This window comes from Clavelina lepadiformis, chromosome 6 (assembly GCF_947623445.1).
Source record: "Clavelina lepadiformis chromosome 6, kaClaLepa1.1, whole genome shotgun sequence".
Classification (NCBI taxonomy): Eukaryota; Metazoa; Chordata; class Ascidiacea; order Aplousobranchia; family Clavelinidae; genus Clavelina; species Clavelina lepadiformis.
The window spans coordinates 14,578,775-14,603,504 of record NC_135245.1 but is presented as its reverse complement, the minus strand read 5'-3'; the positions used below and the strand labels follow the sequence as shown (position 1 = coordinate 14,603,504).

Sequence of the window (24,730 nt, the reverse complement as noted above, 5' to 3'; positions counted from 1 at the left end):
ATAGCCTGTGCTTCATTCTTGCAAACTGTATTTTTAGCGTTAGTCAAATAACTAACGGTTTGGAGAATATCTTGGATGGTCAGTGAACACGCATTGGTAGTTCAGGAGTTCCATAACAGACAACTAGTTAACCAAAAGTACCTGCTTTTAATAAGTAGTCAGACTACAAAGAGGCATGAAGAAAGTCTTTGTCCTTTCAGGCCTATAACAATGCCATAGCGTAATAACAAAACCAGTTATGTTATTGTGGATTTCGTCTTCGTGGTATCAATATTAAAGTGCTGAAGTTTCAAGGGTTTTGTTAACATTAACGTTAAATTGCCAAACTAGTGTATCACTCATATGTGTGTTGTAGAAACATTATTTTTGTCCATTAAAATAAACATCAAATAAAATTTTCATCAAAATGTGTAAATCACTCTCAGACTTCAGACAGGTATTTTATGACATACGATAACTTGAAACTGTGCACAAAGATGAAGGTAGTTTTTGTCCATGAAGAGAAATAGAAAAAATATTGCCAAGCCAAAAATATTGAAATATGAATTTTGTGATGCAATTGTTATATCTATACTTACATTAATTTTTTTGAAAACGAGAAAGTATCGCAATCTTAAATGTGTTTTTCAGAGTAGCAAAAGCTTAATTGTAAAATAAAGTAACATACATATAATGTACATATACATTTTAGACAAGAATTTCAGTGATTGAATTGTTTTAGAATTAGCAAGCTACCAGCCATTCATGGAAATAGAGTAGCCTACTACCAAAGTTATGTTTGTATTAAATTTTAGACTTTCTAGGTTTGTTTGCATCTATACTATGGCTGGGTATATTTATCAGTTTCCTGTAACACTACGACCTGAGATTTGGCCACGCTGGTGTTTTATTGATCAGATTACATTTTCCTCAAACTCATACACTATATATACTGATTGATTGCATAGCAAAAAGAGTTAACATTTTCTGAAACAGGAGTTTTCTGGAATCTTCTTTTTTATGTTGAATTGATTGATTTCCAAAATATATACACAGGATAGAAAATTCTGAATTGTGTTAAGAGTTTTCACAAAAATAATCCCGCAAAGCTTGCATATGAATTGTCCACATTATATAATTATTGCAATTAGATATACCATAGTAATTAAATCGTTAAAGTATAAACTATCAACAAGAGTTTAATTTATGCATGAAAATCTTTATAGGCACAAATTAGATTAAGTTGAAATCATGAGCTTCTTCACTCTTACATTGGCTATATCTTCTGATCAGAGTAACCAAGTCGGGCAAAGAGAGTTATACATGTAAACTGTTACCAGACAAAATTTCGAAATTCTTAAAGTGGGTGTTTCTATAAATAAGTCGGTGCTTCCGTGACATTTCGCAAGGAAAATGAGAAGCAGGAAATTCAGTTTCCTCTTTTGTTTGCATGGCAGTAACTGTACAATGTAGCCTATTGTTGTGTTTTATTACATTGCCAGATGTTGGTGCATGTGGCCATCCAAACCTTTCATTTGTTGGTTGGATTTCCATGTGGCTGTTTCATGTTGTTGATGGAAGTTTTTGCTTGTAAAGTTTTACTCACTAATCTTTTATTTCTGCAGTTGCTTGTTTTGCTAAGGTTATTTAAATGCGTTATATGAATCCAAAAGAATGATAGTTAACTTTTTAAATGTATGTGTACAAGCTTTCATTTACTGACTTGCAGTACTGCTATTTGCCATGCGAAATGCCCACATTCTTTAAAAATCAGATTATCAAAGGACATTGTAAGAATGATAGTTAGGGAAGAAACATCTGAAGATCTTTTGAAAAGAATAGAGAAACGCAGACAAATTCAAGAAAAAGAACAAACTAATATAGGATGGTAAGATAGAAATTGAAATGTTTTCAGAACGTGTTAAAGGGAATATTAAAATTTATTTAGAAAGCTTGATTATTTATATGTTGCTATGTTTGCTTACCAAGTCCAAAATTTTAATGCAATTTAGGTATTTCTGGCTATTAACGGAATATCCTAGTTTGGTGATATGTCTCTGCTCCGTCATCATTGCTGTATTTACAGCAGTTGCATTGTTATATTCCGATCATCCTGATTTCAGTGACCCATCCAAAGTAAAATATCTAAATTTACTAAATCGTTTGTTTGCTGTTTGAGTGTTTGTATAACCAGAAGTTAGTCCCTTCTTTTATAAGGTTGATTTAAAAACGAAAGTTTGTTATTTTTATGATTGTTGTATAACAGTGCATTATTGGAATATATTTTTGTAGATCTTAACCATTGTTTATGAATACTTCCAGGGATTTGAAGTGCGAGGTACAAAGCTATCTGATAGACTGGTTACATGGCATAACATGGTAGATCAAACTGATTATAACTTAACGTTATCCAACTACCCCTACAAATACCTGGAAGAAAAAGCCTCTGCAAAGGTATGTTTTGGCTTGGTACTCCTGGTTATAGTTACTAATGCAATGCAACACAATTTCTGTGTGTGTTCTACTTATTATAAGCATCTAACCAAAATTGGTTACTATAACATCTTATTTACTTGAAAAGCAGGATTCACATAAAATAGCATCCGTGATGCATTTTGGGTATTATATATTTATGTAATATGTTACTATATTTTTTAGTAAAACTTCTTATGCGGTTGTTATGACGTTTCACTGCAATGCTAAGCTTTGTTTTTTGATAGTCACACACATGTGCATGCTCCGTTAAGCCAATATTGCCGTCAACACTGCCATTTAAAATTTAATTCAGATTCTCTTTAAAAAGAGCTAGAATTAGGATGTTTTTTGTCAAGTTGGTTTGAGAAAACACCTAAATACTATGAAACCCCTCGAGAAGTGTAGAAGTTTAATTTTGTGCAGAAAAGTTTCCCTATTTACTTCAAATAGATTAACCAAACACATTTAATGAATGTGTATTATAGCCATCTAATTTGTGGTTGTTTGCCAAAACTGTTTGTGTCACTTCCTTATATCCTGCTCTGAGTGGACTATTGTTATAAGGTTATTTCGAAGCACAGAAACTGCATGCCTTATAACCACCCACAAAGCAGGAATAAAAAAAGCTTCCAGAGCGGTTGTGCTTGCTCAACATAAAGTATATCATGTGCACTGGAAGTAAATAAGGTTGTCAAAACATCTTTCTATGGTGGCAATGGCCAGTAATTCTAATGCTATTGTTGAGTTGTAGTTGTGGTGATGGTATGATAGTTGTATTTTGGTTTTAAAACACTCATTCGGTGCTTAGTAATGATATTTTAGAATTTGTATTATTCACGATGTCTATACAGTATTTTGAAAATTGTAGATGACTACTAAGTGTAATGCATAAATTTCATTTGGCCATTGTACTAACCTCATTTACTGATGTTTAATCATATACTAGTGGACACTTATTATGACCATCACGGTCCCAGTGGTGTAACCTTGGTGAACCTAGCGGACCATATTGCAGAGACATTTTACGCTGGACAAACAGGAAACCACGAGGAGCTAGCTTTGGTCATGCAAAATTGTGTTCTAAAAATAATCGCCTCCCGACTCACTACGATTTATGTTTCCTCCATTTTATTGGTTTACTTGGCTTCTTAGTTTTATGGCACTCAACTTACAACCAGTTATCAGAGATTTAAACAAAGTATAACATGAGACACCTGTGGCAGATATTGTTGCCATTCAAGATCTTTTCTTTTAAATTCGCCCATTTAGTCTAACAAGTAAATTTATGTTATGAGCATTGCAATGTTTGCAATGTATGATACATTAATACATTTTATAACATAACTATGAATCTTTTTGAAACAGTTTCTTATATACTTTGTTGTACCTTAAGCGTTTTTTTTTATCAGTTATTAGAAAATAGCTTTTATTTTATATGTTTATTAATAAGCTAATTTTTGCAGAAAAATTCGGCCAGGATTCTTACAAAGAAGGAAAACAGATCAAGAAGGCATGGCGTGGGAAAGAAGAGAGTTGCCAGGTCGGCGGAAGCATACGTCATCCCACCATTTATGGGAGACTTACAGACGGACGGATATTTGGAGAACCCAAGTATGATATAATGACGTCATTATCCTGTATTAGGCACTGGTTGACTCTGCCAACATTTTTACTGGTGACGCACTGTTTCGCACGTTTGCTTGGTATTAAAAGATTGGATTTTTCAGACAATGTTGTAGTTCAAACGATCTGTTACAAAATGAACGGGCTTTATTTTAGGTCCAGATCATATCAGGTGGACGTATGAGCTCATTTCTCACCGGCTGTCCACTCTATGGTCATTGGAGGGCATGCAGTCGATATGCACCAGCCAAAGCCGTCTTCTGTCCCACCGAAAATACGCCGATATATGCATTCGTCATACTCTGGAACTTTGCCACCCGGTCATGTCACTTCCGAATTACGTTGCCTACTTGTCTGGTTTAAGCCGTTGCCAGGATCTGACGCAAGACGCCCTGGATAAAGTGGGCAGAATTTTACGCAAGTGCGCCCCGCATTATTGTCAGGGCCATCTAAAAGCAAACTGCTGGCAGTCTAAGGTCAATAGCAACACGTGCGACCAGGTACCGAAAGTGTGCGCTTCAAGTAACACCGTTTATGCCATTTTTAACTACTTACTGGACGAAGCCAGCGTGTGTCCGTCCTTACACAACCTAACATTTACTCAATCCATGTTGTTCGCTCCCGTGTTTAAACACACCAATGTTTTACCCATGTATTTTGACAACTTTGCCAAACCGTACCTACTTAGTGACGGTGTAACTCGAATCACGTCAATGGATTTCGGTGTCAAGGACGACGTATTTGAAAACCTGCTGTATTCAGACACCGTATACCCAGTTTGTGCCATGGCCGCTGTATTACTTATCATTTTACTTTACACCAGTTCTATATTTATTACGTTAATGAGTTTTATATCGACCATAAGTGCAATGTTTATGTCTTATTTTTTGTACAAAATTGTGTTTGATTTTGTTTACTTTCCCTTTTTGAATTTAACGGCGGTTCTTGTAATGATGGGTATGTCCGCCGACAATGTGTTGGTATTTTACAGCGCATGGCGGAGTTATGCTGAAGAAGACGCCCGTAATCTGCAGCAAACTATCAAAGGAGTATACTGTCCGATCCGTTGCCGGATTGAGGTTGTTATCAAGACGACTATGCGCCACGTGGCCTGGTCTTTGTTTGTCACAGGTTTTACTACTGCTGCCGCTTTTCTTTCAAACTATTCCAGCAGCGTAACGGCGATCAAATGTTTTGGCATGTACACGGGCCTGACCGTACTAACTAACCTCTTCTTGTGTTTGACGTGGCTACCAGCCACTATTATTTTTCAGCATAAGCACCTCACGTTCACCTGTTTTAAGCGCAACGTGTCATCTTGCTGCAAAATTTTTCAGTGGTTTTACAATGGTTACGTGAAACTGCACGAAGGTGTATCGGAGCTTTCACGCATATTTTTTCATCAAATTCAAGTGTTATTGATCGTCCGGCTTCGTTTCATCTGGACTTTTCTTTACCTCTCGCTCATTGGCGGAAGCCTTTATGTTGTCTTGGTTTATCCGGGCTTTAATCTCCCACAGACTAGCACTTACTTTCAGTACTTCAAGCCATCCCATCCGTTTGAGGTGTACAGTTTTGAAAAGACAAAACAGTACGCTTTCGAAGAGCAAGTGACACAATATCTGCCTGTTCGGGTCATATTCGGTGTCATCCCTCAAGATTCTGGCGACTTTCGAAATCCCGATGACACTGGAAGAATCCAGTTCAACCACCGGTTCAACATTTCCCATCCTTATAGTCAAAGGTGGCTTCTGAGGTTTTGTAGGGAAATGCGGAACAGTACCTACTTTCAGCCAGTTGATACAAGAGAATCGTTTTCAATGTGCTTCATTGAAACTTTTAAAGAATGGATGTCTTCTCAAGATTGCTTGGAGACAATTTGCTGCAACCGACCTTTTCCTTATCCGGCCCCAGTCTTTGATCGTTGTCTTAAGGAAGCAATGAGCAAAATCGCTGGCGCCGGAGGAATTCACTTGTCAAGCTACTCTTCGGGGCCAAGGTAGCATTAGTGTTGTTGCAATAGTTCATACATATATTTCCTTATAAGTAGAATGTTGTCTCATATGTATTTTCATAATAAAACTTTGCAGGTATGATAGAAACGATGTTATCCGTGCCCTTGTCGTCGAATTCCGAAGCACAGTCAAATACAGTTCATCGTTCGAGGAAGTCGGAACATTTTATCAAGAAGTAGAAGAATTTCTTAAGCCCTTACTACTGCGCGCTCCTCAAACACTGGCACGTGGTTGGTTTGTCAGTGATCTTGAATTTTACTCGCTTCAAAGCGGTCTGCACGCTGGGACAATTGCGTCAGTTGGCTGGTCCATACTGGTCGCCCTTCTCGTCATTGTTATTACATCGCGTAATTTAATTGTGAGTTTTTTTGCAACCTGCAACATTGCAGGAATCATATTTTGCACCTTGGCATCTCTTGTTCTTATGGGCTGGGAATTGAACGTATTGGAATCGATCACTGTTTCTATAGCTGTTGGACTGTCGGTTGACTTCACTGCCCACTATGCCATTGCCTATATTGTTGCAAAGCCAAACCACGACAGGCAACAAAGAGTGGAATATGCCGCTTCTAGGTTAGGTCCTGCTATTACCCTTGCGGCGTTGACCACCTTTGTAGCCGGCGCCGGTATGATACCTGCAAGCGTACTTGCTTACGTCCGCTTTGGTGTATTTCTTATGATTATTATGACATTGAGTTGGTTGCTGAGCTGCTATTTTTTCTTGGGCCTGCTCAGTGTCTTTGGACCTGAGGGTAGCAGGTGCAACCTGGCTTGTAAATGCGAACCGCTACCGGAGAATGATGAACATACCACAATAATGACCGAGACCTCGACCCAAAGCCCGCCCATGTCTTGCCATAATGAAGTGATCGAGCGTGCCACTGTTATTTAGGCTTAGCGCATTTCGCTATCATCACTGACTGAAACTGCGTAATATTTATAAAATCGCACACACGTTTTTGAAGAACGTTTTTATTTTTTAAAAGTTAGCGTATATATTTTGTATTGGCACTGTCAATTTATATTACAGTTTGTGAAGTGAAGTTTGTTTATGTACAATAGATACTAGGCAAGTAGCCGTAGGATCGATATGCTGAGGGAAACCTGGCCAAATCTGAGTCATCATTATTCTAATCGCGGTTAGAAGTTGTACCAATACATAACAAAAGAAAATAGAGTTGAAAACACAACACTAAGGGATATTATTAAACTTCCGTGAGTAGTAATTTTATGAGACGGGGAAGAGGCGAGTCGTCATATGTTGGGCACCATTCATTCGTCGGCGTTTCGAAATTCAGAAGAGTTGCGAAAATCGTGTTCCAGTTCTCCGTACACCACCTGAAATCATAAATATGTAGTGTTTGCCAGATAAGTACAAGTGAACTTAGTGAAGTAATTACTTTCTATCAAGATTCTTATGCAGTGAGTCTTACCTTGGCAATTTCATTGTGGTTTTCCATTGACCGTTCTTGTCTTGGTATGTCTTCATATAGTTATTCATGATTAAAACATATAGCGTACCAGCTATCCCATAAAAGTCGACCTATTTCAAAAAAAAAGAACGGCGTTAGGTTCCAATGACTGTGAATAATATCATTTTTACTAACCACAATGCAAACATATTTTTACATGATAACTCCATGGTTGGTTTAACTTCATCTGTGCGCATTCGAAACCACTGGTACCACATTGACGTGTAAACGCAGTTGATGGTGACAGGGCACTTAGGTCGATAGCACGGCCAAAGTCGATCATTTTGAGTTTTGGAAAAATCGCGGTATGATTTGTCCTATTAAAAGTTAATAGAAAATTCTACTATGAATAGATCGATAAGAGATCACGACATATACTATGGGTTTGATATTCCACATACTCCGTTGCGACGACCATGAAGTTATCCGGCTTTACATCGCCGTGAATGATTCCCACAGAATGAAGCGCGTTGACAAGTTCAAGTATTGTCAGGGCGATGCCTACATAATCCAAGTCCTTGCCTTCTTGCACGCACGTTCTGATCAGGTCCTAAACAAAAAGCAATTCAGCGGAAATATTGAGAACTTGCTCGCCAACAAGCCAGCCTATTTGGCCCGATAACAATCGATGGTTGGAATCGTACTAAATTAAAAGAATTCGTAAATTAAGTGCTCCTATGAAGCCATCGTTAAGCTTCCGATTATTCTGGCCACCCTAGTGACTAGCTTCTGATACGTACTGATTGTTCATAGCACAAATACTAGAAGCCATCGACGAACAGGAGAATACCTCTTAGAATGCTTATGCCAATGTGCAATGCCGGAATCACTGATATTAGCAAACAAAAACAAAGAAAATCAATTTTCTCACAAACAGATATAGTCTGGTTTTGCGCTAATTTCTGTCTTTCATAGCAATACTTTTGTAAAATTCAATTCCATTTTCGTATGATGTATGATATATTATAATATTATACAGGTTGATTTGCGCTACGACCCAGTTTCGCAAGAACCTAATAAGCAAAAAGCTTGTTAGTTCAATGTAAGTGTAAAATTGTGTCTCATACTCGATACTGCATGTCGACTATCCAGGACTATTTACTTGACCTTTTAACCTCCGCATTTAAGATAAAAACTCCGTTATTGCATTGAAGTGACTATTTCACGGTAAGTAAATCATGCAGCCTGTTGTTGAATACAAGCGGTTAGGTTTAGGGAATGGACATGCATAAAGCTAATTTTAGCTATTTAGGGTTTAGTGTTAGATTTGAGTTGTTAGGTTTGGTTACAATGTTATAACATTCAATTCAGGTTAACAAGAAACTGGAAAAACAGCTCAAAGTAACCATCACAGCCATTAAAAAATTGTTTAGTTCAATAAATTATATCAAACGTGTTCCAAAGACATCTGTTACACTTTACTTGACACTTTTTGTTACATCACACGTGGACATCACTAAAAAGAGCCTCAAGTCGACGGGCTTTGCAACTTTTTCCAACAATTCTCTGCTAACAGTAACTAAAACAGTTTTCAGTTGCGTGTGCTATAAAACAGCAGCAAGTTTTCTATTAAAAAACTCATATTTTGGCAGTTTTCATCATAATTTATCTGAAAGTATGGGACAGTTAATTCAATGTGAGTGACAAGTGGTCATATTAATTAATTCTTTATCAACAAGAATGGGAATACGTTTCCTGCGATAGAAGTGTTTCATGTCAATCATCCATAATCGTCAATTTAACGTAGGTCATTCTAACGAATAGATATTTCTCTTACACTGGTGTACATCAGCTTGCTATTATTTCATTACAGTTGACGAAACAATAACAATACGAATTGAAATTGGGGTATTCATAACTAAGTTAGTACTACATTATTTACTAAGTTCACGTGGTTGTGTAGTATTGTATGATACTCACAAGCAGTGTTCCTTGTTCCAAGTAGTCGCATACAAAAACAGAAGCATCATTGTATATATAAGTGTAATGAATGTGCATTAACATTTCAGTGAAGCGTCCTAAACCAGCAGATTTCAACCTTCTTTTGGTTTCTTGCAAGGCATAAACTTCCCATTGATAAGCAGGTGCCTGGACCTGCAAATAAATAATTAAAAATACTTGCGCATTCCAACAACCAGGTACCTGCCAATGGTTTACGATCATGCAGATGAGGCGACCAAATTCATATCTACCATCACAATTTATTAATTATTTATTTGTAATTAGCCCTAATTTAGCTTGGCTACACTGCTTTATCTTAACCTTAACCACTGCCAAGCATAAACACTTGTAACATAAATTAACCAAAGCCCTATTTTTATATTTATTATTAGTAAATTAAAAATAAAACCTTTTTTATTTCACACAAGAAATATGGTATTTATACTGGAACTACCTCACTGGGTTTTACTGTAATACCATCTAGTTATTCATATAGATATACAATACAATGAGCATAATTCTAGTTCTGCACCATATACTAGACATACTACTGACAAATTACCTTCAAAGCATACTGTTTTTGTTGAGAAGTTTGAGCAAGGTAAACCTTTGCAAACGCACCCTCTCCAATTACGTTCTCAATTAGATAGGTTTCACTTCCTGAAAAAATAAATTACCCTGTACCTTAGCAATTATTTTAGATTTTTCGTTTGTTGTCAAAGCTAATCACTACCTAAACGGCAGTTCGATTTTTTTCGAATAACAGCCATCTTTTCGTGCTTCACACAAACATCTTCCGGACAACATGAAGATATATCACAATCCATGATATTTCGCAGAAGATCATCCTGCCAAGGGTTGTGAATTAGATTGAGGTCTGTTGGTGTGCTTGGTATGTGAGCATCATCTTCCATGCCATCACCAGCCGATTTATCAACTAATTCTGCCATTTCAACATCCTGGGAACACTCAGCTGATGTGTGGTTGCCAATATTATCTTCTGCTCCTACACAATCCACATCCGATTTAAATATGCTGAATTCTGGTAAAGGTTCCACTTTCAGATCTACAGAGCACGAAAGTACGATCAAGTTCTATCATGTAACTAGCATCGACACTCGATGACAAGGTATTGACCTGTTTTTTCATGTAGGAAATGTTCAGTAATGGATGTAGACAACATTTCTGAACAAAGATCCTTCATAAGAACGTCAGTATGTTCTCGATTCAATTGATGTAAGCTTATTTCGGGAGAAAGACGACAACTAGGCTGTACGTTGGTCGTGGTGTTGGCAAAATTGGACTCATCATCAGCAAAAATACTGAACACGGGCTTAGAGGGCTTCACTACTTTTAAATGAAAGAAAAATTAAGTCATATGATACAAAATAACAATTAAAACATTTTTCATAGTTCGAATAAATTTTACGTTTTGATTCTTGTTCCATTTCTTCACACTCTTCTTTATATTTGACAGCTGATATAAGTCCAAGAGGTTTCCGATTCACAGTTGGAGGATGAATAAATGATTTTGGAATAGTATGAGGAGCAATCAAATCTGAATGCTGAGTTTTTGCCAATACTGATTTGTCTGTTTCATCACTTGCTTCCAATATTGGGCTGACGATGCATCAGAATAAGAAATTAAAAGTTTGAAAATCGCAGTCACACAAACTCAGCAATAATCGCAAAACAACATTATTAAAACATCTTTAAACGCAGTAACCTTAATTTCTTGGATTGCTTGTTGTCAATATTTATTTCATTGGTTTGTTCTAAAGCAGCTTGTCCTGATATCTCTTTTTCAACCATTGTTTGTTGTACAAACTTGACATTTCCATATGATGTACTTTCAGCCGAAATCTTTTCGTTTGTCAAAAAGTTACCTTGAACCGAATCATCAAATCCCTGCAAATTTGATGGCATGTGTGCCTTTATGTAGCTCACAGATGGCAGCAATTGTGAATCGGGCAAGAACTCTGCAAAATATTAGTCAAATAAGCATTCAACTGCACTTCTCAGTAAGTGAACCAGCAGAAGAGTCTAGACACTTCATACCTCTTTGGAAAGGTGTTGATGCCAAATGTGCCTGAGTATCAAAATTGTCACCTTGACCTTTAGCAACTGTTACATCTCTCAGAAATGCAGGTTCATTCTCATTGTCCAGTAAAGGAAATACCCCTTCCAAAGCTATATCCTGAAAGTGAAAACATATTAGAGTACAATACTCGTTGTGATGTAATCATAAAATCAATAATTCTTTAGAGTTGGCAATTCAAGAAAACAATCGATGCTAATGCTGTAGTAAGGGTAAGTACAAAAACAGCTTGATCATATATGAAAGAACATTATTAACAGAACCAACATTTGAAAAGAAAACTTTCAAAAGAAGAAACTTTTGTCTAACTAAAAAATCTGTAACCGAAAAAGTACCAGCCAGGTCACGTAGCAATAGTAAATGCATAATTCTTTCAAGAGCTTTTTCCTCCTACAAGAGGCAAAAAGCATAACAAATTATTTTGCAGACTCATCAATTCATTTTTTTTGTTTAAGGCATTTTAATTGATGATGAAAACAGTTTTTAACCTTGAATGAATCAAATAATAAAGCATAGGTCTGAAATACTAGTATATGAACCTAATTGTGAGCAAATTTTCAAAGATAAAATGCATCATTGGTAGACCTGAGTAGGAGCTACTTTTCAAAAAGCGCCTCAATTCTCAGGCACTATTCCTTACCATGTTTTTTTTATAAAATTTCAAACACATACTTCACATTTTCTATCCTGGCATGCAGAATCTACATCTTTTTGAAGCTGAAATCCGGAAGCAGGAAGAAGAATACCAGCTAATTCTTGTCGTTTTGATTCCTGCTTGTAATGAAGGGTTGGTCTGTGCAATACATTACAAGGTAAAATACATTGCATCATAGAATGAATTGCAGGGAATAGGCGATGTAAAATTTTACATGTTTTCAGAATTATCAAAATCTTCATTTTCATCACAGAATACATCAAATTTTCCTCTTGTTTTAGTCGTGTCATCACAAAAAATCTTCCAAGTATCAACATCCACTGAGTCTTCCTTTGCAAAGATGGAAGCTTGCTGACTGTCAATTGGTCGACTAAACATGTCCTGAATTTCACCTGCACAAAAAATAAAAGCTGTGAGTTGAAAAACTATTATCTTAAAATTTCATAAGTAAGCATTACACATGATGAAAAATTTTACCCAGAGCTTCTTTTGTGCAGAGCGTTGGTGAAGGTTGTGCCAGCTTGGACAAGTTCAAAGAGTTATTCACGGAAGTGAACTTTTGAATTGATGTGTTGCCATTAGTTGTGGGGAGTGGCACTATTTTGATATCATCTGCAAAAATGATATAAAAAACTGATTTTCAGAACGTAGGGTCTAACTTTTAACTTGAGAAGTTAACTACTGCAGTGAATAAAAAAACACTAGTTTAGAAATAAATCTAAAACTATACCCAAACATACCTGACATTAAACCAGAATACTGTTGATTAATATCACATACTTCAAGGCTCTAAAAACAAATACCATGCTATTAACTTGGTGATCTCAAAACATCGCACATTGTAAATTTAATATTTTGCACTTTTGTTAATGATCTACTAGTAATGACATTTTGCATTCGACAGCGTAAACCTCGAAAAATTCTTTAAAGCAACAAGCTGTTGACATACAACAACAACAAACAACATAGTAAAAGCTTATGAGCCTGAAGCTGAAGTCGCCCATGAAATTACTCTCCAGTCATCCCAAGTTGGTATACCAGATATTACTGTACAAAATACGCCTATTGCTGTGACCTGATAAGTTACTTTGAAATATCTGATATTTTTGATTTAATAAACTTAGGTTCACCGGCTGTCACTGTATCTGAAAACCTCATTTCATTGATCAAAAAGAATTTAATCACAGCAATTTAATTTCCGCCAACCACCATGTTTGTTGTTAGAATCAAATTACCTTCAAATTACGAAGTTGGTCACAAACATTTCCAAGTTGCATAGTCATGTCCTCGATTTGCTTCTTAGACTCAATCCTCTCCACTTCCTGGTTTGTTACCTAAATTATTTCATCAAATTTAACTACAAGTATTAAATGGTTGTCAAAAACAGTTGTCACATATCACCTGTGTGAAAGATTTGGACTAATACGAATACTGACAATGGAAAACCCGAATACAATATTGCTTATGAATTCATCGACTTTGGTACAAAGTGACATTAAGTTTCCTGACGAAGCTAAGGCAAAGCCAAAATTACTTAAAGTGAAAGTCATTTACTCAGTTTTATAATGATTTTGCAATTGCTAGTTTAAAAACATTATTTTATGAAAAAAAATCGACTTGTTTAGTGATTACGCCATGTTACATACAAGATTATGATTAATTTTTGGATGAAAATTTATCGTTTGATGTTTATACAAATAGATTCAGGATGACTGTTCCCTCTAAACTGCGCGCGTGCGCAAATACGCACTGCTATCACGGTCTCCGCGTAGAGAAAATCTGTGCTACGCACAAGAAAAAAATCTGAATTGAAAATAAAATAAACGCTTAATAATGGCAACAGTGCGTACGCCTGATTTTGCTCACAGTGGTCCAAGGGACCGCTCAGGGAGTTAGTGTGTTTGCTCAGACTCGTGAAAAATTAGAGGGAACATAGTTCAGGATTGGTTCGTGTCCACCGCATAGCATTCAGTCACGAGGTTAAATAATCTTCTCTATTTTTTTCTTTTTTGTATTGTCACCTCTCAATGTTTCCACACGAAAATATATGAAATGATTATCATCAAAATTATGGGATTTTGGGGTTAAAATAATTTAATAATTCCACAGATTTAATGACACTGTATGCTGTGTGTGTAATCGCTGTATAAGACCAAAGATAGTAGTACAGCAGAAAGGTATGCTCACCAAGAAGTGATAAAATGAGAAATAGATTAGAAAGAGAGGTTAAAAACTGGTGAAATGAAGTGAAAACTTGTGACAGTAAGTTTTATTTTACAATAAAAAAACATTTCCATTTATTTACTATATTATGACTTGAAAAGTGCGTTGAACACCTAAAATTATGATTTGTATGGATTCATAAGTACAATATACACCAGCATACAAGCCACCTTTTTTGACGAAAATATTGGGCTGCACAGCTAAAATTACTGTGAAACTTGGTAATGTTTGACTAAAATTTTTAGTCGTGACTTTGAAGTGCATGTACAAAAGTTGGTATATGAGTTTTTCGGCATTTTATGAAATTTTTGCTTAAGTTAAATCCATTTCCAAATTACCAAGTAATCGAATTTCAGTGAATTCAATATGTGAAAAACAAAACATTTTAGGCTTTAATTTTTGAAGCCAACTTAAAAAAATTGTAAGATCTAAGACAACAACTGGCAACATACCATCCTTCAAGAATATCAATAACCAGCACAGCCTGATTGTATTAAAACCAAATGTTTTCCAGCATGCAGCATCATACAAAACCGTATAAGTGTATATCGATCTTACCAATTTCATTTGCAATAACCGGATAAGTTCATTTAGCTGCTGCTCTTTCTTTTCCAGTTTCTCTCTAGTTTCCCTCATTTCAGCTTCCATCGTTTCTTTTTCTTCTTCATGTTGTTGGCGTTCTTTCTCTCTTTGTTCTTCCAAAGCTCGAAACTTTTTGTCAGCCTCTACTGCAAGTTTACAAAAAGATTTGTCAACTACACCAGGCAAATTTGGAACTTTTTGCAGTAATACATTTTCGGTAATAATTGTTTTACAACCAAATATTTAGGAAAATTTTGTTACATATACTGACTGACAAGCTTTCTCTGGTAAAAAAATAATAATTTTGATTAGAACCAGGCCAAAATTCAAGATGCTCAGATTTCAAATCAAAGGGAATTAATAGAAAGTGTTGATGAAATGTTAATAAAGCATAACTTTTTTGGAAAAAAAATTAAAAAGGAATATATACTCAAATTTGATTTTGCCACAAAATATTTTTTGCCCTATTTTGCGTGCAAAATAGTGTCAAAATAATTCTTTAGTTTAAAAAACAACTAACATCTCTTTGTTTCCTCATCTTTTTGCTCCCTGACTTTCTTCCTCCATTGTGCAGCAAGAATTTCCTCTGGTTGAAATTCTCCCATAACAGAATACACTTTGTCCACAGGATACATACGTACCTTTAATCACAAATGGGATGAGTGAAGCTACTCGTACTAACATCAGCAAAAAGTTTTTCTTACAACATTGGTGTCCTTGTCACCATAACTCTCTCGAATTGTTCGATGCCATGCAGATTCTTCAGACAATTTTTTTTCAGTCAACAAATGCTCAATGTTGCATGCAACTTTCCTTGCAGACTGCGGAGGCACTTGGTCTGTAAAATCAAGTTCAGTACTTTAAAGTGCAGTTTGCGAGTCTATTAACTATTAATAAAAAAAATTGCAAAAAGCAAGTGTGCAGATTTTTAACTTGTTTTCAAAAGTCGTACGCTACTTTACAGGTTTCTTATTTCTGTTACTGCACAAAAGGTAGTTACTTGAAAGATCTTTTTCTGTAGCCTCTTCTTTATATATAGTAAATGTTGAAACTTTTGGTTGAACTGCTTCTGAAAAAGCATTTACTCGTGCTTTTTGCTTTGCCTAAAAATGGAAAAAATCGTAATAGGTTTTGAAATAAGATAATATGATACATTTTAACATATATACATAAACACTTTCAATTTAACCGTAAAATCCTATTTCTATTTTTTTTCTTATTCTGCAATACAATTCTTAGAAAACATAAAAGAAACACACTTTAGCCCCTTTCCAAGGCTGAGGGTCATGAACAACATTTTCTTTGTCTTGTTTCTTTGCATCCGGCATGGCAGCCCATTTTCCTGCCTCACCTAGAACTGAACTATCAGAATCATGAAAAATTGTCAACTTCCGACATGAAACTTGCTTTTTGCTTGGCTCCTCAGAAAAATGCAGACCAGGACCTACAATAAATTAAAAATTGGACATAAAGATCGTATCAAAGAAAGCCATCTCACAAAATTTAACAGAATACTGAATTAACAAACAAACCTATAACTGAAGTTGTAGTTCGTTCGCTACCAACAATCTTCTTATTCCCTCTTCCTGTTAGCATGCCGAGGGCAAGGCGCTCTTGCGGCTTTTCATAAACATCTCCTGGCCTGCCAAGAAGTTCATTTGAAAACTACAATTAAACACATACATTTTCTGAATTACTATTACCTTGTCAAAGGTCCTGACATTTCTTGTGTGTCTTGGTCCTTATCTACCTTTGTCATTGCCGCTCTAGCAATGCGAAGTTCAAATGCGCTAAACAGTTTTAACCACAAATAACAATAAGATAAAGAAGTTTTAACTATACAGACATTAAAGACATCCAGACATACATATAAAATTTGTGAATTATCCACAGGCTACACAGCTTTATTGGATTTCCAAAAAAACATAATTACCTACTTTAATACATTGTTCCAAAGCATGGCCATTACAACCAAAATAAAAATTATTGGATATTGGAAATTACAATACTGCAATACAAATTGATTATTATTTGTAAACAAATTTAAAGTTTACCTAAAAGTTGAACACATGCAACATACTTTTTCATTTTAATCAGTATCTCAGCAGGTTGTGCTTCATTATTTTCACCGAGTTCATAAATCGCTTGTGCTTTTTTGTATTTGCCATACTTCTCGTGCTCCTCTGCCCACATAACATAAAATGAAGCACATTTTGTGCCGATACCTTCACTTCTCATATAAGCATAAGTGTCGTCAGCATTGTCTTTGAGTTGTGACATTGTCAGCCATGCATTGACATATCTTGGGTCATTTCTAAAACAAAAAATTAAAAAACTTAAGTCAATAAAACCGCAATTGCTCTGAAATTACCTGTTTTAGTCAACCCTGCTCTATTTTCAAGATCGCAATTATAATTATCATCTATATCAAATGTCACCCAACTTTTTCACAAAGGGATAGATAATCATAAAAACTGACGATCACGGGCCAAATTCCAGCTTAGTTTAATAGGCTACCATACAATAAGCTCATTTGTGATTCAGTGAGGTGGGCCGGTCAAATTAATCTTGCGGGCCGGATCTGGCCAGCGGGCCGTATTTTGGTGACCCCTGATCTATATCAAACAGAGCTATTGCCATATTGCAACATCACTAAATACATTTATTGCATAGTATCATAAGCATTGATTTTTTTACTTTTCAAACAAAATTCAGAGGGGTAAAGTTTTTACTACAAAATTTGACCATCCAAAGCATTTATGGCTTGTGCAAATATGCGTGTATACTGTATACTGTTGGCTTGTTGCTGGTTGTTGTTTGTAACATATGTCATCACACAAAGCACCATTTTATGTACTCTGGTTGTCAAAAGCTTGCAAACCAACTTAACTTAAAGCCTTTTAATCTGGATACCTCACTCTTTGATTTCGACACAGCAACTTAGAAATAGATATGCCAAATCAGTAGAAATAGTATACTCATTAATCCGGATTATGACAAATGTAACATAGTTACAGGTAAAATTTTCATATTTGTCACATATTAAAGTTTGTTTTTGGTGCAATCATGTACAAATTTTCAAAGTTCTGTTTAAATGTAGTGTATTCATAGATACATGCTTACTTACGTAAATTGATTTCACAGTACTATTCTTTTAATTTTGGTTATCCGGATACCTGGCTAATCCAACATTTTTCAATGAAACAAAACTGCTTCACAGTTTTAGTTGCACTTGCTAGTGAAAAACACCTAGAATTTACTCACTTGTACTGAGTGTACTGTAGAAATTTATTAATGTATTTTCTCAAAAGATTTTCAAAGTTTTTGCTTTGCCCACCGATAGGAAAATGCTGCTGTGTCCACTTCAAATACCTATAAAACAACATAAAAAATTAAACAAAGTTACTCCTTAATTATCCTATTTTTTAAGTACCGATATAACATTATTTCATTAATAAAACATAATTGCAAATTAATCCTTGTTACAAGAATCTGAATCTGAAACAATGTTTCTACATTCAATCACAGTATATTTAGCTCTAGCATCAAAATACATTACAAACAAGAAAACAAACCATAGTTTACGATAAAAATATAGTTAAAACACTAAACTATAACTAAACTGAAGTATATATCAGAAATATTTCAGGAAAGAATCATACATAAATCCAAGTTGGCAAATGAATTTGGAACAAACACAAATTATATTAAGCACCACGACATAAACTGATACCAAGTCTATTGGTGGCAACAAAAAATGTAATTTATCAATTAATTACATATTAGTAAGAGTACCTTTAGCTTTGTTTGACATTTATTTAATCAGAGCTTAGCAAACCTTTTATAGGGGTGAGGAAGGAACATAGAAACCTTTGTGGCCTTAGCTAGCTTGACTAATTTCCGGGGCCAATATCAATTGAGCTTTATGCTTCAAGTGAAATCAAAAAAGCATAAAAAGGTAAACTTTAGTAACATGTTGATAATTCTCAACTATTAACTAATAAATTCATGATGCAGCAATTGTGCGCTAAACATCAACTGAAAGTGTGTGCTTGAGCATTCAACATGTCCCGGTTTGAGTTACACATATCTGTGGTTATGTAACAGCATATAAATATTATTTTATCTATTTCTGTTCAAGTCCATATATAAATTATATTGTCTGTTGTTATAATAAAGAAGGCAAATGGTGACAAGAATCAATTAGGATGCAACTGAAGAGTGATTTCACAGAATTAATATAATTGCTGAATAGACAGGATCAAGAAAAATTCTATGATAATGTTAATAATCAGTCAAACTAAATCAAGATGTTTTACGTCAGTAAGAAGAAATCTACAGGAAGTGTTGCAGGATGTTTTCAAACATTCCATTCTACAGCGAAGTTACGGTTTGATTATTTGACCAGATTTACTACATTTTACTGCAGATTCTGCTTATGAGGATATAGCGAAGTACCAGTAAGCTTAAGTGCTTCTAAACAGTCAGTCAACCTCCATTTACAGAACAAATTTCTTCACATCAATCACATGTATTGTAACAATTTAATCCGGGTCTCACTGATTTGAAGCTCCAACATGGAACTTTAGAAAGGAAAGGCATGTATGCCAAATGAATAGAAAAAAACAGCTTATCTGGATTAGAACTTATGTTATACATTTATGCTTTAATTTTTCATATTTATTACGCACCATTGTTTGTTTTAGGCGCAATTGTTAACCAATTTTTTAACTTATGTCTTTACTTCAATCATTCGTTTTGGTTGCAGTTGGATTTTCAATATGATCCATTTTTTGTAATCCAAAACCCAAATGCATGCTATCTTATGTAAATTTATTCCACTGTGATATTCTTTTGATTTCAATTATCTGGATACCTTGTTAAATCAACATTTTTTGATGAAACAAGGTGGTCTAAAATAATGAGACCTGATATAGATTAATTATGAGAATGATACTTTTTTTATCATTAACCATTTCTTATTGTAACACATTTTTGAAACATCCTGTAATCGGAATATTAAAACATGCATTACGGACAACGATAAAATTTGAACAATAAATCCCTAATTATTTAATATATACAGTCGAATCCGCTTAAATCGGACACCGGATAACCCGGACAACTGCTTTATTCGGCCAAAATGCTCGGGAACGGAACAAAAGTAAAAATTGAATGTAAAAAACTCCCGTTAATTCGGACAATTCTCCGCTTAATTCGGACACAGGTTCGCAATTCCTATCGTTAGGTTATGACACAATAAACAGTACTTCGTTCGTTTTAACACAAGATGCAATTGCAATATTAGTGATTATGGTGAAACAATGACGATCGATGCAGTAACAATCGACAATGGACTCATATAAGGCTGTGCCAGATTCATAGTCGCTTTTACTTCGGTACAATTGCGTCCATCTTGTAGAACAGAATGGTACAGAAAAGCTTAGCACAAAAAATGAAATTGCTCACCAAAGTAAACGAAGACGTTTTATGCGATCAGTGCCAATTACTGCGGTGTAGCGCAGCTGCAATTCGTTTATTACGCAACAATACAGTACTTTAAATGCGTTTTTTGCCTTTATGCATGACCATGAAACGAACAATTGATTTTCCGCTTAATTCGGACAAAGCCATTTCTCCGCTTAATTCGGCCAAAAGTGAGCGGAACCAAAGTGTCCGAATTAAGCGGAGTCGACTGTATATATATTTTCGTTAAGTATCAGGTATAAAACTACTGTTCTCAATGATAAAAATATTATTTTGGATGAATCATCAGCATTTACCTGTCCCATGCGTCTATAGGGTCATTGCCATTCTCACCCGCTAATATATCTTCCTCAAAATGTCGTCTTTCTTCCATGAGATGTTGGACATCTTCTTCAGATGGCTGCATAAATGTGTACACAGCACAAAAACAAAGGTTGAGTAGCTTAAAGCGATGTCAATTCAAAACAACAAGTCGTAACAAGAAACACTGTTAGTGATTAAACAAACATTCACTGCAAACTTGTTAAAATATTCACGGTCAGGCCCTGCGTTCCCAGAATATAGGTCACAGAACCCAACCGCCACAGTCCTGAGATAACGTGCTTTCGCTGTATATATATGTACTACACTTCAAGGGGTATGGGTATTATCGTTTATTGCACATATCGCAGAGTTGTGCAGGAATTTAGTAGACAGTGACAGCAAACGTTTGAGAAACAACAGCTTAAATAATTCAACGAAAAATGATAAAAGAATTCCAAAGTCACATATATATCAAAAATTAGAATATTCGTTATAAGAGGTTCAAAAAACATACCTGCAAAGCAGCCTTCAGATAAGACATATTACGCCCAGTGCGTAAAGGCTGCACATTTTCTTTCTTAACTTCCCAACTTACCTCATCACAGCAATTTTTAGTCATGTTTACGTCAGCAAGTGACATCTAATCTAACAAAATAACAACTGCAATTTAGTTCTGTTTTCAGTGTTTTAGTTTTTGCAAGCAGCCTACGTGAACCTTAACTCATCACCCGAACATATCCGGCATTTGTGGTAGGCCAGGGGTGGCCTTTTCCAAAAAAAGAGATACCTTTTCTACCAGTGTGCAATACTGTTTCAGACAAAAAATCTTGGGTGTGCTTCTACCACACTCTGCAGTCTGGTTTATGTGTGCCAGATAAATGTGCCAATAAATCATATAGCTGTAGCCTACCAGAATGCTAAAATTTTCGCCACGCCAACATAAAATAATTTTTAACTTAGAATATAAGCAAGGGCAAAAATTCAATTCTACGCCAGAAAGTTGGTGCAGAAGCCCAAGTTTCTGCAACAGATTTCTCCGATCATTAGCCTACAAACTTTCTAGGCTAGTAGAGATTATGGGCTCTTGAAAATTTCTACTACATTAGAGAGTCGTGTAGCCTAGTTGAATGTCAATTTGTCGACAGCAAATATGCCATTTTGTTAAAGTAGGTTTGGCCTACTTTGAAAAATTTCGACTTTATTTGGCGCTCATGACTGCACCCGGGCACACTTGTCTTACCTTAGCAAATTACCTTCCCTTGTCCTCTAGAGTCATAGGCAGGCATGCTCTACAGTTTAATTATGGCTAAATCGATGCTACCATAACCGTCACGGCTGCAAGACGATTACCAGAACAGAAGCCTGGGGGGCTGAAAAATAAGTTGTCGTCTTATAGCCTACCGGTACTTTACCGGCCGGTTACCAAGTTGCAAATATCAATTGCGTAATCGGCAATCCGTTAATTGCAATTTGCTTTTCATAAATTCGGTAACCAGCATTCGTTAAAGTAGGTAACACCTGAAAATACAATGTGCGAGTATGTTATGATTTAGGGTGGGCCAACGTCTCAGCAAAGTCTTCCTATTTCTATGGTACCTCAAGCTTCAAATCTGCCGCGATCTCGCTTATGTATAGATATCACATAAAAACTGTTTGTGTCGTGCGCTAAAATCATTTACACTGATTCCATGTCCACTTTTCTGGCCTACCCTAGTACAGGCATAGATGGCAGAGCAGGGGAGCCGAGTGGGTTTAAGCCCCTCCACTTTTGAAAATAAATGTGTGAAAGTAGATTGAGTGCGATTAATTATGGTAGACTCTTCAGGCTAGGCCACAGCATATAACCAGGCCCACCCACTAGCGTGCTTAGTGAGGGTGGGGTGCATTGGGCCATGTTTTTCTCACAAAACCATTTTCGGGCGCTAAGTATTTATATTTTATGTTTTCATTCCTTTTCGTTCATCTTATTTTCGGGTTTGCGTATCCTTACCAGCTGTAACTTTTGCAAGGGCAACGTTAAATTCTAAGAAAGCTCCAGGTGTTTAGTTATAAAACAAAGACCTATGGCAATTGTAATAATTTATATAATTGGCGTTTTAATAAGCTATTGTGTGTTCTCTAGCTAGGAATGTGTATATTATTAAGAAAGTAGTACTGCCTTTGATTAATCATGTCATGCAAGCATTTAATTCCTAAACCGACATAGTTGACCCAGTTTTCTAGTGTTGTAAGCGAGGTCATACATTCAGAGTGTACGAAGTTAGATAGTATTTGTGGTAAAGAATCTCGGTGACGTAGAATAAGTTGGATATTTAGTCGTAACAATGAAAAACTGTTGGATACGTATCGGTGTCTTTCTATCACGTATCGGTGTCTTTCTACTACTGTACGTATCATTAGAGGAACATAGCGATATAACAACTTAGGCTTGGTTCAAAGCGCCCCTTTTCGTTGTATCCCTTTTCACTATTCGATTCAAGTCGTTAGCTCTATTCGTATTCTAAATGTTATATGAAATTGCTGCTGATGTAATTTAAAGGCAACTACATTGGAAATACAATTCTGACTTTATGAACGTTGTGCCTACTCAAAGAAACAAGAAGAGATAACAATATGCAATGGAGTCAAAAAGTAAATAGACAAAAGGAAACGAACAATGAACAATTCTAAACGAACAATTAAAGCCTTTGGCTTTAGGTCACCCAAAAACATCATAATAGCCCCAACCATCACCACAGACTATTGTCAAAATCATAATCAGCTCAAGCGCGGCAGGTTGCTTTCCGTTCTGGTTATTAAGCAATGAGAAAAAATTTTCGAATCCTATATTTTCAAGCCGATCAAGCATTGCCATTGTTAATACAATGGGGAGTTTTTCTTTTTCACCGTTTAATCAAATTGTATACAGACTGATGTTGACATTGGACAAGAACGATACAAAACTCATTGTGATGTGAGTACGAATACGGGCCATTCACGCAATACAAACTCAGCTTACCACAAACTTGGCGTATCTTTACAAAAATATAATAATCGAGTTATAAGGCGTTAAAAACCGTTTTGTAGCCTACGACGGCTGAAAATGAACGTCATAAATAGTTAACTCCTATTTGTACAAATATCAAAATGTGTTTCATTTCGCGGGTTTTTTGAAAAGTAAAGCGGTGGCGTTGTGGTTGAGGTGGACAGAGGTAAAAAATTTAGACCAAACTTTTAAGCACTTTTAAAAAGTGTAATAATACGGCCGTGGGCCAACTCACTTTGAAACTGCTTCCGCCATCGCTGCTACTAGTCCTTACTTTCTAGAACCCTGCACGGATATGCCCGCATCTGCTGAGCGGTTGTGGGTACCCGAAGAGCTTTGCTGAGGTTGCGTTGCGTTCAGGTGTCCAGATTAGAATAATTGAAAATTTTATTTATAAATTGTTTCTGGTGAATTTTGTTAAATACAATGACATCAGATAATGTTTGTTAAATCACAATAAGAAAACCATGAAATTAAATAAGGTGAAACGTACGTAGGCCTAATAGCCATCTTTTTCGTTACGTGGTGACAGACTTAATTGTAGTCACTAAGAAAATCAAAAAAAAAGAAACAATGATCTATACTCTATAGCAGGGGTGGCCAGACCTGCTTCATGCTCGAGCCGCATATAACAAATTCCAGTTTTAAAAGAGCCACAACACAAACACAATAAAAAACACGAATTTATTCACTCACAACGAAGTGTAGCTATTGATAAACATTAGTGCTGCGTGGTGATACTATGAGTCTCCACCTGGGCTTCACCAACTCTTTTTGCAATTATTAGTATAACCGTAACCAAGACTTAAAACTAGGTCAGCCCTGACGTACAGCTTCAATCTGACAGTTTAC

The 24,730-nt window shown here is 35.8% G+C and overlaps 2 protein-coding genes across 4 annotated transcripts; one reads left to right on the top strand and one right to left on the bottom strand.

The window, feature by feature from the left end:
- Positions 1-461: 461 nt before the first annotated feature.
- On the top strand, positions 462-7,135 carry LOC143463510 (protein dispatched homolog 1-like). The gene is made up of 6 exons (XM_076962006.1): positions 462-1,867; positions 1,992-2,115; positions 2,302-2,433; positions 3,918-4,065; positions 4,234-6,076; positions 6,168-7,135. The coding sequence occupies exons 1-6, from the start codon at positions 1,677-1,679 to the stop codon at positions 6,982-6,984; spliced, it is 3,255 nt and encodes a 1,084-aa protein (XP_076818121.1). The 5' UTR covers positions 462-1,676; the 3' UTR covers positions 6,985-7,135.
- LOC143463508 (mitotic checkpoint serine/threonine-protein kinase BUB1-like) lies at positions 7,062-22,293 on the bottom strand. 3 transcript variants are annotated; one of them, XM_076962005.1, is made up of 28 exons: positions 22,094-22,293; positions 21,368-21,498; positions 20,847-20,950; positions 18,328-18,435; positions 17,144-17,377; positions 16,767-16,853; positions 16,596-16,705; positions 16,323-16,507; positions 16,064-16,166; positions 15,768-15,901; positions 15,584-15,704; positions 15,040-15,209; positions 13,494-13,592; positions 12,999-13,047; positions 12,736-12,870; positions 12,473-12,650; positions 12,276-12,396; positions 11,564-11,702; positions 11,232-11,484; positions 10,935-11,125; positions 10,643-10,855; positions 10,239-10,511; positions 10,068-10,165; positions 9,485-9,658; positions 7,966-8,114; positions 7,722-7,881; positions 7,526-7,635; positions 7,062-7,430 (listed from the first exon to the last, which is right to left on the bottom strand). In XM_076962005.1, the coding sequence occupies exons 2-28, from the start codon at positions 21,491-21,493 to the stop codon at positions 7,298-7,300; spliced, it is 3,957 nt and encodes a 1,318-aa protein (XP_076818120.1). In that variant the 5' UTR covers positions 21,494-21,498; positions 22,094-22,293; the 3' UTR covers positions 7,062-7,297. The 3 variants fall into 3 exon arrangements, with proteins under 3 accessions (XP_076818120.1, XP_076818118.1, XP_076818119.1); XM_076962003.1 differs by having other exon boundaries at positions 10,239-10,571; positions 22,094-22,289; XM_076962004.1 differs by having other exon boundaries at positions 10,239-10,571; positions 10,643-10,852; positions 22,094-22,289.
- Between the last annotated feature and the right edge of the window lie 2,437 nt (positions 22,294-24,730).